General features: G+C 33.2%; 1 protein-coding gene across 2 annotated transcripts; it reads left to right on the top strand.

Moving 5' to 3' along the window:
• The first annotated feature begins 628 nt into the window (after positions 1-628).
• LOC111508942 (SET and MYND domain-containing protein 4) lies at positions 629-9,134 on the top strand. 2 transcript variants are annotated; one of them, XM_023164591.2, is made up of 13 exons: positions 629-783; positions 896-1,003; positions 1,062-1,293; positions 1,516-1,690; positions 1,741-1,891; positions 2,757-2,924; positions 3,309-3,603; positions 3,661-3,947; positions 4,001-4,181; positions 5,196-5,346; positions 5,403-5,528; positions 8,763-8,925; positions 8,983-9,134. In XM_023164591.2, exons 2-13 carry the CDS (start codon positions 912-914, stop codon positions 9,101-9,103), a joined length of 2,142 nt encoding a protein of 713 aa, XP_023020359.2. In that variant the 5' UTR covers positions 629-783; positions 896-911; the 3' UTR covers positions 9,104-9,134. The 2 variants fall into 2 exon arrangements, with proteins under 2 accessions (XP_023020359.2, XP_074028199.1); XM_074172098.1 differs by having other exon boundaries at positions 639-773.
• Positions 9,135-11,714: the final 2,580 nt, after the last annotated feature.

The raw sequence follows: 11,714 nt of genomic DNA on the forward strand, positions 1-11,714 counted from the left end.
GCAAAATCAATGTATTTATCAGAAAATACAAATAAAAAGTGACCGATGAAAAAGATTGAATATAATCGCGGACACGGGTTCCAACGGGGTATGATTCTGTGTACGTTTTATGAATTACATTATGGATAGACTACTTGGTAACCTACTTAGTGATCAATCGAAGAGCAAATAACCATTAGTCATCCAGGTAGAAGCAAACTAGTGAAATAACTGAGTAGTTGAGTAGTATTATTAAAGTAACTGACTCTCTAGTGATTTCAAATTTTTATTCGTCAATACTATAGAATAAATTCAACAATTTGCTTAAGTGTGATACTGGATGTCGTAACAATATTTATCATTCGGCAAAAATTATAGAAAAATGATAAATGTAAATTAGGAGATTCGTGAGGTGGTATTTTAAGAATATCTATTGTATAGATAAAATTTCGTTTCCTAGTTAGCATAGGTTTAGATTTTGGAAAATAAATCATATTTTCACTACCTGTTCAATAAAAATCATATTCCATAAAATATATTTTTCCTGGCATATTACCATTCTATATAGTATATACAAAGATATTACTCAAAAAATTATTCATAAAATATAAAACAAGAACTACCATTTTAGTTCAAACGTACCTACAGTTATTAGTTCTATCGTTCTCTTCCATTGACAACTGTCTCACTGACTGCAGCTGCTGTCATTTTGTTGACGTATAACCTAGTTTATCGAATTCATCAATTTATGTATCTATCTAATGGTTCTTCCCTGAAATTTATCATTTATGAAGGTTCGTAAAGGTAATTACATCACATTCATTCATTTTCATTAATGTTTTTTCACCATAATCGTTTGAAACTAATATAACCTATATGTACCTGTTCCCATTAATCATATTTGTTTTTTTTTTAGGTACAAATACTAAACGATGGATTGTTTACTAGCCTATTACACCGAAAAATTCACGAAAATCGATGGAAATATATTCGAAGTATTTTCGAAATTTTATAGTTTAGATCTGTAAGAGAAAATTGGAAAAAATTATCAAACTTGATACAAATATGAGTTTTATTTTTAGATCTCCAGTTGATTCTTGGCTAGAAATTCAATTCAAAAACAAGGTGAAGAAGGATGATCGTTTATCTTTATTCTACAGAAAAGAAGGAAACAAATGTTATGCCCGCAAAGATCTGCTTAAAAGTTTGGAGTATTACACAAAAAGCTTATGTTGTGCCACGCCTGGAAGCAGAGAGTATGGACTTGCTTTAGCAAACAGATCTGCTGTATCTTTTGAAATGAAAGAGTATGAGGTAGAGTGAAAAATCAAAGTTTCATATTTCTGTTGCTGTTTTCGCAAGGAAATTCCAAAAATCAAGTAACATGTCTCAGAAAATCTAGCACCATTGATAAATGTTGAAGTTAATTATATTCTTTATGTTCATTTATGCAATAAATCAGGTGAAATATATGGAAAAGAAACTATGTTGCCTCAATCATTACAAAGTATAATGTATGTTTGTTTTAATTTTTAGAACTGCCTAAAAGATATAGAACTATGTTTCAACACTGATTATCCGGTTGATCTCAAACCCAAGATATATTTTAGAAAAGCTGAATGTTATTTTGAAACTGGTCAGAAGGAAGATTTTGAAAAGTGTATAATAGAAACAAATAGATTCCTTTCGATAACCCTCGTAGATGATAGAGGTGGGTAAATAACTTTTCATGTTTCATAAAAACCTTCACAATCATTTCAGATAAACATTTAGAGAAATTGAATCAAATGAAGAAAGCAAAAATTGGATGTAAAGGTATAGAACTGAACAGGGACAGTTCAAACGATCTTCCAGAATTCGACGAAGGTGAAAATGCCAATTTTGCTTTTGCCTCTTCCAAAATAAAAATGGGGTGAGTACACTAGACTATACATCTACAAATCAATCAGTACATCACAAACATCTTGAATAGTAGGATGAACTCCATCTGTGGAGTTATACGATATCTACGGGACCAATTATCAGTCAGCTGTTTGCGAACATATTTCTATGCTCATGTTCATTCAATTATTTCCTGTGGGATTATATTTTGGGGCTCTTCATCAAGCTCACAAAGAATATTCATAACACAAAAGAAAATTATGAGATGTATACTAGGATTAAGTCGTAATACTTCATGTAGGACATACTTTTCTGAACTTGACATCTTGACAGTGCCTTCACTGTATTTCCTAGGCCTTGTCAACTTTGTAAAGAAATATCTCCATCTGTTTCCTACAAATGCTGATGAATATTCTACTAATATGAACCTCCACACTAGACACCAAAATGAGCTATCTGTCCCTTACCATAAATCAACTTATTATGAGAAAGGCACACACTACCAAGCAATCAAAGCATACACCTCACTTCCTCAAGTACTGAAAGATATCAAAGGCCTGAAGAGGTTCGTTAGTTCTTTCATAAGTTACTTGAAGCAGAAACGCTATTATTCTTTTAATTGTTGGATGTAATAACGTGTATTAGTTTTAGATACTCTTTCAATTGTGTTTCTCAGATTTTTAAATTCAGCTGTATACTTAAATTCTTGTCTTTGTATTAGAATACTGTTTTAACATTTTAAGATATGTATTGTACATCAATATTTAAATATTTCCTTCCCCTCCAATTCATAGACATTGTAAATACATTTTAACTTGCTTTTTTAAACCTGTACCTGACGTTTGCTGTGTCCTGTGATGATCGTTGTGCAATAAAAGTATTATTATTGTTTTCAGGTACGACAAAACCAGAGGGAGGCATGTGATTGCTGGGAAAAATATAAGGAAAGGGGATGTTTTATTTATTGAGAAGGCTTTTATATTCGCACCTGTTTTCAAAGAAAACAAAGAATTTTATTCTTTCAAATGTTACAATTGTCTTAAAGACATTATAAGTAGTATACCGTAAGTATCAGTAATAAAATATTCAGAATTTTTGTTTGACTACATTTTTCTTTGAGTTGATGACCTGAAGATGTTCAAAGTTATGTTGGTGTGATATAAAATATAAACTTATTACAATTGCATATAGACAAATGTCATAAAATTCTTCTTTGGAATCATTTAAAAAGGTTTTGAAAAGATCGTAATTGATTGGCATATTTTCTTAAATCATTTATAGTCTCATATCTTATAACATTAGATTTAGAGCATCGTGAAGGTAGAACACACATGAACTTGCTCAGGTGTCGCTTATAACATTTATATTCCTGTATGCTGTTATATTAATGTATATCAAAATAAATATACACTATGGTTAACATTTCTCATATCGATGTATAATTTCAGATGCGAATGTTGTACTTTATGTGTGTACTGCAATGAAAAATGCCGGACAGCTTCTTGGAATGAATGCCATAAATGGGAGTGCGAAGGAATGCAAGCAAATATCTGGTACGATTTGGGAATTGCATTTCCTGCATTCAAGGCTGTACTGAAAGGGGTAAAATCTGGCTTTCGAAATATTAAAGGAGACTATCGAGAAGATTTGGAGCACTTTGGCGACAAAAATGATAATTACGCTTATTTCAACAGGCTAGTTTCGAATATTTATAAAAGTAAAAATGCAGCGCCATATATCTTGGTGAGAAGTAACTCTGCAGTGTGCTTTTTTCAGGTGATTAATTATTTTCATTTTCAGATGTCAGCCATAGTAGTGACTTACCTTAAAAAATATACAGATTTTTTTGTGTGGTTTCTGCAACAGAAAAACTGCCCAAAAAACGACCTTGGCATTCTAGTCAAGTATATCGGAGGCCTTATCACCAAACACATTGCACAACTGTCCTGCAATTCTAGTATTATAGAGCACTGGACCTATTCATCGACAGACCTCCTGTTTCCTGATATTCTCATCACAATTGCTTGCGGGATGTTTCCGTCTGTTAGCATTATGAATCATTCGTGTCGACCAAATGTTACAAATTTGTAAGTTCATGTAGCATGTAAGAACTTACTTCAATTAAAAATATCATTTTCAGTTTCATCTGTGATACAGTGGTGGTGAAAGCGCTAGAAGATATATTAGAAAACGAGGAAATATTCAACTGTTACGGCATCGATTATCGTGGAATGAACAGGGAACAGAGACAGATTGCTTGTCGAAGTTTATATCATTTCGAATGTAAATGCGTAATATGTAGCGACTCTGCTAAAGAAGTGGTAAGTTTGTGGCTAAACATTTTACTAGTCCAGTACTATTACCAATATATGTGGACAGTAATTCTGCCTCAGCTACTTTAATGGTTTCTCTTCAAATATTTATTTTGCCACTACTGGAGTTCCTCATGGATCTGATCTTGGGCCAGTACGTTTTTACTATTCACAAATGATGTATGCAGCACATTATACTGCAATAGATCAATGTTTGCAGATGATTTAAAGTTATTCACCTCTGTTACCGATATAGATGACTACTAGATTGCAACAGCAGTTGAACACTTCAAATGATTGGTGCCACACAAACTGTCCCAATTTAAATATTTCCAAGTGCAAAAAATTGTATAATTTATCAGAAAATTCAATACAATACAATTCACATACAGTATCGATGAGATTATCTTAGATAGAACTAACACTATCAAAGATTAAGGTGTCCATGTTGACTATCAACTTACTTGTAATAATGATCTTTTTTAATCCCTAGAATTGATTCCTCGGAATTACTTTCTCTGAAAGATTTTCTTGTACTAGTATCAACTTCTAGAAATAACACCACTTTTTTGTGCAAAAGAGCTCATACCAATTTATTGTTAAAATCACCAGTGAATTATAGATAATTATTGATGGTTTATAGTTCATTTAATTTAATTTTTTTATGTGAAATTGATGTCCTTTTGTGTTGAAATGAAATAGTGCTATAATTTGTATAATTAAATTGTTGATTTTTGCTCTATAAATGAAAAACTATTGGGCAATGAACACTAATTTTATACATTTATTATTATTATGAGCTAATATTATAAGTTAAATGGAAATAAATATGTTCGATGAGAGGAACGAATATTAATAATGAAAATATAATAAAATTATACTGAATAGAAAATGATTAAAAATATTTTCCAAACCATATTATGATAATTCCGTTGAGGAATTCACAAACATTAATTATTGTGTGTATTATGAACTCGGCTTGAAGACATTTAATTTCATACCTAGTTCTCCGAATGATTTCAGGAAATGCTAGATAGTTACTTATGCCCAAAATGTAAAGGACTGGTTCCGGAAATGCCAAACCAAACTCTTAGTTTTTGTGTTAATTGTGGAGATAAATATTCATTGAAACCTTTTCGAAGGATAAACGATGAAGCTCAGAAATATTTGGAGAGTAAGTTTTGTTTATAATTCTTTAGTTCACACAACTCTAACATTACAATCTTTCAGATGACGACGTGAATCAATTAGAACTTTTGATAAAAAGTTTGAAAATAAGAGAAAAAATTCTATACAAACATCACAAAGATTTTGAAGAAGTCTACTACAGATTGTATAGCTATCACGTAGAATCTGGTGAGTATAATGGACAATGAAAAACGTTTTTGGATCAAAATTATTTGATTTTACATGTGAGCATGTGCTGCACACAAATGGAACAGTCTTCATATCGTCGACTGTGGACCCACTGTCCGCAGTAGGCAGATTGAGACCCCGGCATCAAATTACTAAACTTTCGAAGCTAGTCACTACCTGTGCTTCACAATCAAAGCCGAAACTTCAGATTATCAACCACATCTAACGTTTTTAATTTTTCGGCAGTTCGTAGTTTCTCATGGTAACTTTTTATTTTAAACCTGTCCAAAACAATTTTCAAAATAATGATCAAAGACAGAAAAATTGCTCGTTACCTGGCTTTTATATCTTCACCAGAAGCATTCTGTCACAAAAATTAAGAACCTTAGTTTGTAAAAGTTTAAAGGTTTTCAATCGACCCATAGAAATAAATCTGAACAAAAGAAACAAGGATACCTAGGATTTTCCTATATATCTCTCTATAAAACTCTAGGTATGAGTATTCGGATATTGTTCGATACTTCTACTATAGTGGCGAGGAACCAAGTGTTGGTATCAGACTTTATCATCATAAATAATACCAAATTATACAAAATCAAATAAATGTGTCTCCAGGATTGGCGTAGTATTCGGCAAGTTAGGCATATTCTCCCTGAGCAAATTTTAGTTTGCACCCTTCAAGTCACCAACAATGAAAAATCAATCATTTCCACCGAGTCATTTACTTTTCTATGATTTTGAGTGTCACTTTCATGATAATATGTCCAACATTTTCAGTTTTGCCCGTTCCTTTAGGGATTTCTTTGTCGCAATAGTCATACACAAATCATTTAAGTAATCTTATTCTTCTCTAATCTAAATAGAAATTAACTTTAAACGTTCACGCCAGTCTTGAATATACCGAGAAGGAACTAGACATCATCAAAAATGATCTTCCAACGGAATGGCTACTCCAAAGCGATGGTAGAAAAGACTTTGGCTAGAAGACAGCAGGAGCCTCGCAAGGAAGAGAAGCTGTCACAACCAGTGCTTGCAATTGGTTCCAAGTACAACATCAGAACCTGCTTCAGATCCGGTAACACTATCCGTAGCAGCCTCACGAAAACCAAGCCACCAAACGCGGACTGCGATTCCAAGAATTGCATTTACCGGATACCCAGTGAGTGCGGAAAATCCTATATTGGTGAAACTAAGAGGCCATTGAAAGTTCGCATTGCCGAGCACAAGAAACACACACAGCGAGGGGAAACCAGCAAATCAGGAATAGCAGACCATGTTTGGACCCATCAACACAACATCGAGTGGTCCCAAGCTGAGATCTTGCACAGAGAGGAACATTGGTTTAGGAGAAAATTCAAGGAAGCCGCATACATGTTGTCCAACAACGTATTCAGCCAAGCCAGCGTAGCAATACGCAACATATGGAAACCCATCATCAATCGAAAAATGGCCAACTCCAGCCAAAACGGTCATCTCCCACGAAACCAGTGAAGCGGAAAATGGAAAGCGGGGATAAGTCAAGTACTCGAACGACCTATAAATAGTCATCTCTCGGAGGAATCAGTCCAGTCATCACCCGAAGACGATTGTAGATACTAACAACCGAAACGTCGTGAACTAACGTGACTTGGAATCTCTCCACTTTTTATTTTCTTTTTTTTCATTTTTTTCATTTCTTTATTTTTATTTATTCAATTGTTCTATTTTTACTTGTATTTTATTTCACTATTATTTTATATCAGGTTTATTTTGGTTAATATAATTGTTATTTTCAGCTATTCATTTTCAATTCTTCTTTTTTAGTTGTTTCAGGGATTTCAAATCATTTTATATAGTAGACAATGGAAGTCCGCACTAGTGAAATTCATCATGAAACATTGTCAATCACCTTCAAACAAACGTTGAATATACCTACACAGTAGGTTGAATGGACTGACGCCTATCAGAAAACAACTACTCTCCTGGTTAATACCACGAAGGGCGTTGGATTATAGCCGACAGGCGTCAGTGCAGGAATTTTCACAGAAAATTTCATGCATATGCAATTGGCAAGACAACTAACTGAAAGAGTCGACCTTCAATTTTGGAAACGGGCACACTTGCAGACCGGTTTCGGGCACATTAGTCACTCGTCAGTGCAAAATAGTGACCATCATCGATCTAAAGTCAATGATATTCCACAATTGAAAATCGGAATTCTTTCAGAGTATTTCATTCCTCTTCCTAAGTTGGAGCGAAACAACAAAATGTCACTCCATCTTGTGGACGAGGTACTAACAAACTACATATCCATAATTTGCCCGATTCCTCTGAATATTCTTCTCTATCAAAACTCTCATCTTTACCAAGTCTTTATTTTTTGTATCTGTGCTACATGTATTCTTGGTGATAACAATTTTGATATATTCAAAGAACTATTATTCAACTAATTAATTCCAATTGCTTTTATTTTTTGAGTAAATTTTTAGAACACCACTTTTGAAAATGAATGTATTTCGAAACCTACCTAAGTTAACCCAACTTTATATATTTCATTTTTCACATAACTTCTTTCTTCATTAATCTTTGTACAAGCTTGAGAAAAAAAGTAATTGTACTCCTAGCCTTAGAGGTTGGAGTTGAGTTTAAAAGCAACTATAGCCGTACCCTGCCTATGTCATTTATATGTTATTATTTTTATTTGTATTTTGTGTTATTTGTATTATTATAATAAAATTTCCAAAATTGTAAATGAATGTATTTTACATTGTTTTATTTTTTGATGATGTTCAAAGAATTCATATTTATTTCTTTTGTTTACTAGTCTGATAAGTTTTGTAGTATTATACCTCTGAATAAAGCTTTAATGATGAATAATAATAATAATAATATTTACAGTTGAAAGAAATCTATGCACAATAAACAAAGAAAATGTCAAGTCCAAAAGTAAATATAAAAAACATATAAATGTAAATAAGTACATGTAACCAACCATATTATAACAATCAGTCAAAATAATATAAACAAAACAATAACACAAACAGTTTAATAGTATTGATAAACATCCATAAATAATATAAGTATTAATGTAAATAGTTGTAGACCATATAAAAGTCTATATGTTATAAGCAACACACAATTCTGTATTCTATATATGTATTCTGTGATTCAAAGCAAAACACTTAGGAAAATGAATCTATATCTTACTCACGTATCTGGGTCTTATTCTAAATGAAATGATATAATTGATTTCAGGTGATGCTGAAAATATGTTTAAATATTTTCACTTATGGTTGGAAAATGAAAAAGCTAGACGAGGAGACAATTCACGGGGTATCGGCACCAAACTTTATGAAGCTGCGTTGGCCATACTTCACTGTCTTCAAAATGGGAATCCCAAAAACTGCAGTAATTTAAAGTGAGTTGGTCGCACTGTATCTCGTTCATCTTCAATTCATTGTTTTTTAATTTTCAGGGATTTTCTACAAAATGTTGAGCATATGATCAGAGAAGCCAAATTGGTGCTGAATTTATACTATCCGGCATACATTACTAATAGGTTAAGCAGAAAAATTCAATTCATATCAAATAAGTAATTTTTTTATAATATATTTTACTAACAACAGACATTGAAAATGTATTATTGATTTATATGTTGAGCAAAAATATTCCTCAAGCGTTTATACATTCATAGAAGAACGTGTTCAGTCAGAATTAATATAACATCAATTTTCTTGAAACTCCACCACATCAACAATATTATTACGAGAATCTCACGAGCACACGTGATGCTAAAACACTTTAATAATGAATTTTTCCATTAATAAGGACTGATAATGGAAGTATATTCTACTTGTTACACTTCTAAGGTACATCTTTTTTAAAGATTTGATTGATAAACATGCTCAATCACACAGAACCACATCAAAAGCTTTCCCAGGATGCCAAGTTTTTTCACAGTAATTTTGAGTGTTGCACAAATCTCATTTGCTCACGAAAAGTATTAGGTTGATTTAAAATCGTCCGTATCTCAATATATATTCATTATACTTTGTCATGGTATATATTGATAGATAGAGAATTTTATACGCTATACATTGGTGCTGTTCATTTTTTCAACTTTAATTTTTAGCCTCTTCAGTGTATTACCACATGATGTTGTTGAGCGATTTTCAACCAATTTTTCTCTACGAGTCCAAATTGAAGCAAAGCGCTGCCGAAACAGCCTGAAAAAATTAACCAGGCATTTGGACGTTGTAAAAGTGGCAGATCAACAGTAATCCAGGACGAAGATTTGACAACCCTGGTAGAAAGTGACCCATCACAAACGGAGCGTGGAATAGTGAAAAATTGGTTGTCAGCTCCTATGCGGTTGAAACGGTTGGTTTGAATCAGTTTGGAAAGGTCAAGAAGCTCGAAAAGTGGGTGCCCCACGATTTGAACGATTAACAGAAATTGTTACGTTCCGTGTTCTTCTCTTCTTTGCTTTTGCGCAACCAAAACAATCCTTTTTTTGATCAAAACATCGTGTGTGATGAAAAGTTGATCTTTTACAATTACAGCAGACGTTCAGGACAATGGTTAGACACTTATGAGCCATCAAGGCACTTTCCAAAGGGTAAAACCCACCAAAAAAAGACCATAGTTACTGTGTGGTAGCCAGCAGCTGGTATGATTTACTATAAGTTTTTGCATTCGGATCAAACCATCACCGCAGAGTCCTATTGTGAGGAAATCGACTAAATATACCGAAAATTGCGTCAGCAGCAACCGACATTGTTCAACAACGCTCGTCCGTACGTTTGACAAATTACCATCCGAAAATTAAATAAATTGAGCGTTGAAGTTCTACCTGACTCACCATACTTCCCAGATCTCTCGCCGATCGACCACCATCTGTTCAAGCACTTCGATAACTTTCTCACCGGTAGAACCTTCGCCAATCAGGAGCAGGCAAAAACGACCTTCGTCGACTTCATCGAATACTCAGCACAAAATTTTATGCCGACCGAATTAATCGACTTGGCGAAAGTGCATTGATTCAAATGGCGTTTATTTCGATTAAATTGGATAAGTTTTTACTGAGATATTACAGTTCAAAGTTCAAAAACTGAAAAACTTTTGAAGAAACCTGATAACTCCTAAGACTTTTACGGATGTTGAATATTTCAAGGGATCATTAGTTATTTTATATGAAATATTAAATAATTCATTTACTTTGAAGAAGGTAACAGAATAGTGTTTGTCAGTTTGTAAACCAAGCAATTTTAAACACATTGAATATACAAATTGTTTTGGTTTCTATGTATGAGTTTTTTATCATTGAGTGATTTGAATGGCCTGTAGACTTTGAATGTTCTCTGTACCACAGGTGGGCTCTAAGGGTGGCAACCGCCACAGGCCTTACGCCTGATGGGGGCCCTGCGATTGAAAATGTCTTGTCTCCGTCAGCCCATTAACCCAGAGCTACGCATACTGCTAAGTATGTCTCTATGCAAACATTTACAAAATTTTAAGCAACCCATGTCATTTATAATTGTGCTAACAATGGCAAACAACGTTATAATTGCCTATTGTTGAGGCATGTTTGTATAAGCAACAAAAATATATATTTTTCATTTATCACTGGCAGTATTGAATGTGTACCATTTATTTTGTGCAAAGAAAGAATTAAATTTAAGGAAATTTTCATCGTTCACTGCTAGTGTTTCACATTATCAGATATAGATGTCGCCCACGACTAGATCATATTAACAAGTTAAACGGTTGTATGTGTTTCAAGCATTTCATTGTTGGCGACAGTGATTTTTGACAATATTAATAAGTTGCTGCATTTCTTGAAATGATTACAGCGTTTTTCATTGTTAAAACTAGTAGTGCCTCGTGTCGCACTGATTCTGTACGAGTTCTGTCAACATTCAATGTTGGTGCGGACCCAATAGAACGCAATTTATCAATATCATCACTACAACAGAAAAGGTCAAGATCAAATCTACTGGCTGTAGGAATGCAACCTTCTATTATTTCATTATTTAAAGTGACAGGAAGAAATTGTTAACTTAATCTGAATAAATATTCTAAAATCAAATCTTTCTCTTTGAAGATGATCGCTTGGTGATCGAAACACGTGTCGAGGTGTTAAAAATAACGATTTGGTGTTGGGAAAAACTCCAGTAATATTCATTTAAAAAAACATTGGTTGGTATC

This window comes from Leptinotarsa decemlineata, unplaced genomic scaffold (genome assembly GCF_025532065.1).
Source record: "Leptinotarsa decemlineata unplaced genomic scaffold, Ldec_3_MD MMD2_tig00000035_RagTag_RagTag, whole genome shotgun sequence".
Taxonomy (NCBI): Eukaryota; Metazoa; Arthropoda; class Insecta; order Coleoptera; family Chrysomelidae; genus Leptinotarsa; species Leptinotarsa decemlineata.

What these genes read in the sequence shown, in the direction of transcription:
- LOC111508942 (XM_023164591.2), top strand. Translation starts at nt 912, where the DNA reads ATGGATTGTTTACTAGCCTATTACACCGAAAAATTCACGAAAATCGAT. An exon ending in AACCCTCGTAGATGATAGAG is followed by an intron (nt 1,691 to 1,740) that starts GTGGGTAAATAA and finishes CAATCATTTCAG; the next exon opens with ATAAACATTTAGAGAAATTG. An exon ending in ATGCAGCGCCATATATCTTG is followed by an intron (nt 3,604 to 3,660) that starts GTGAGAAGTAAC and finishes TTTCATTTTCAG; the next exon opens with ATGTCAGCCATAGTAGTGAC.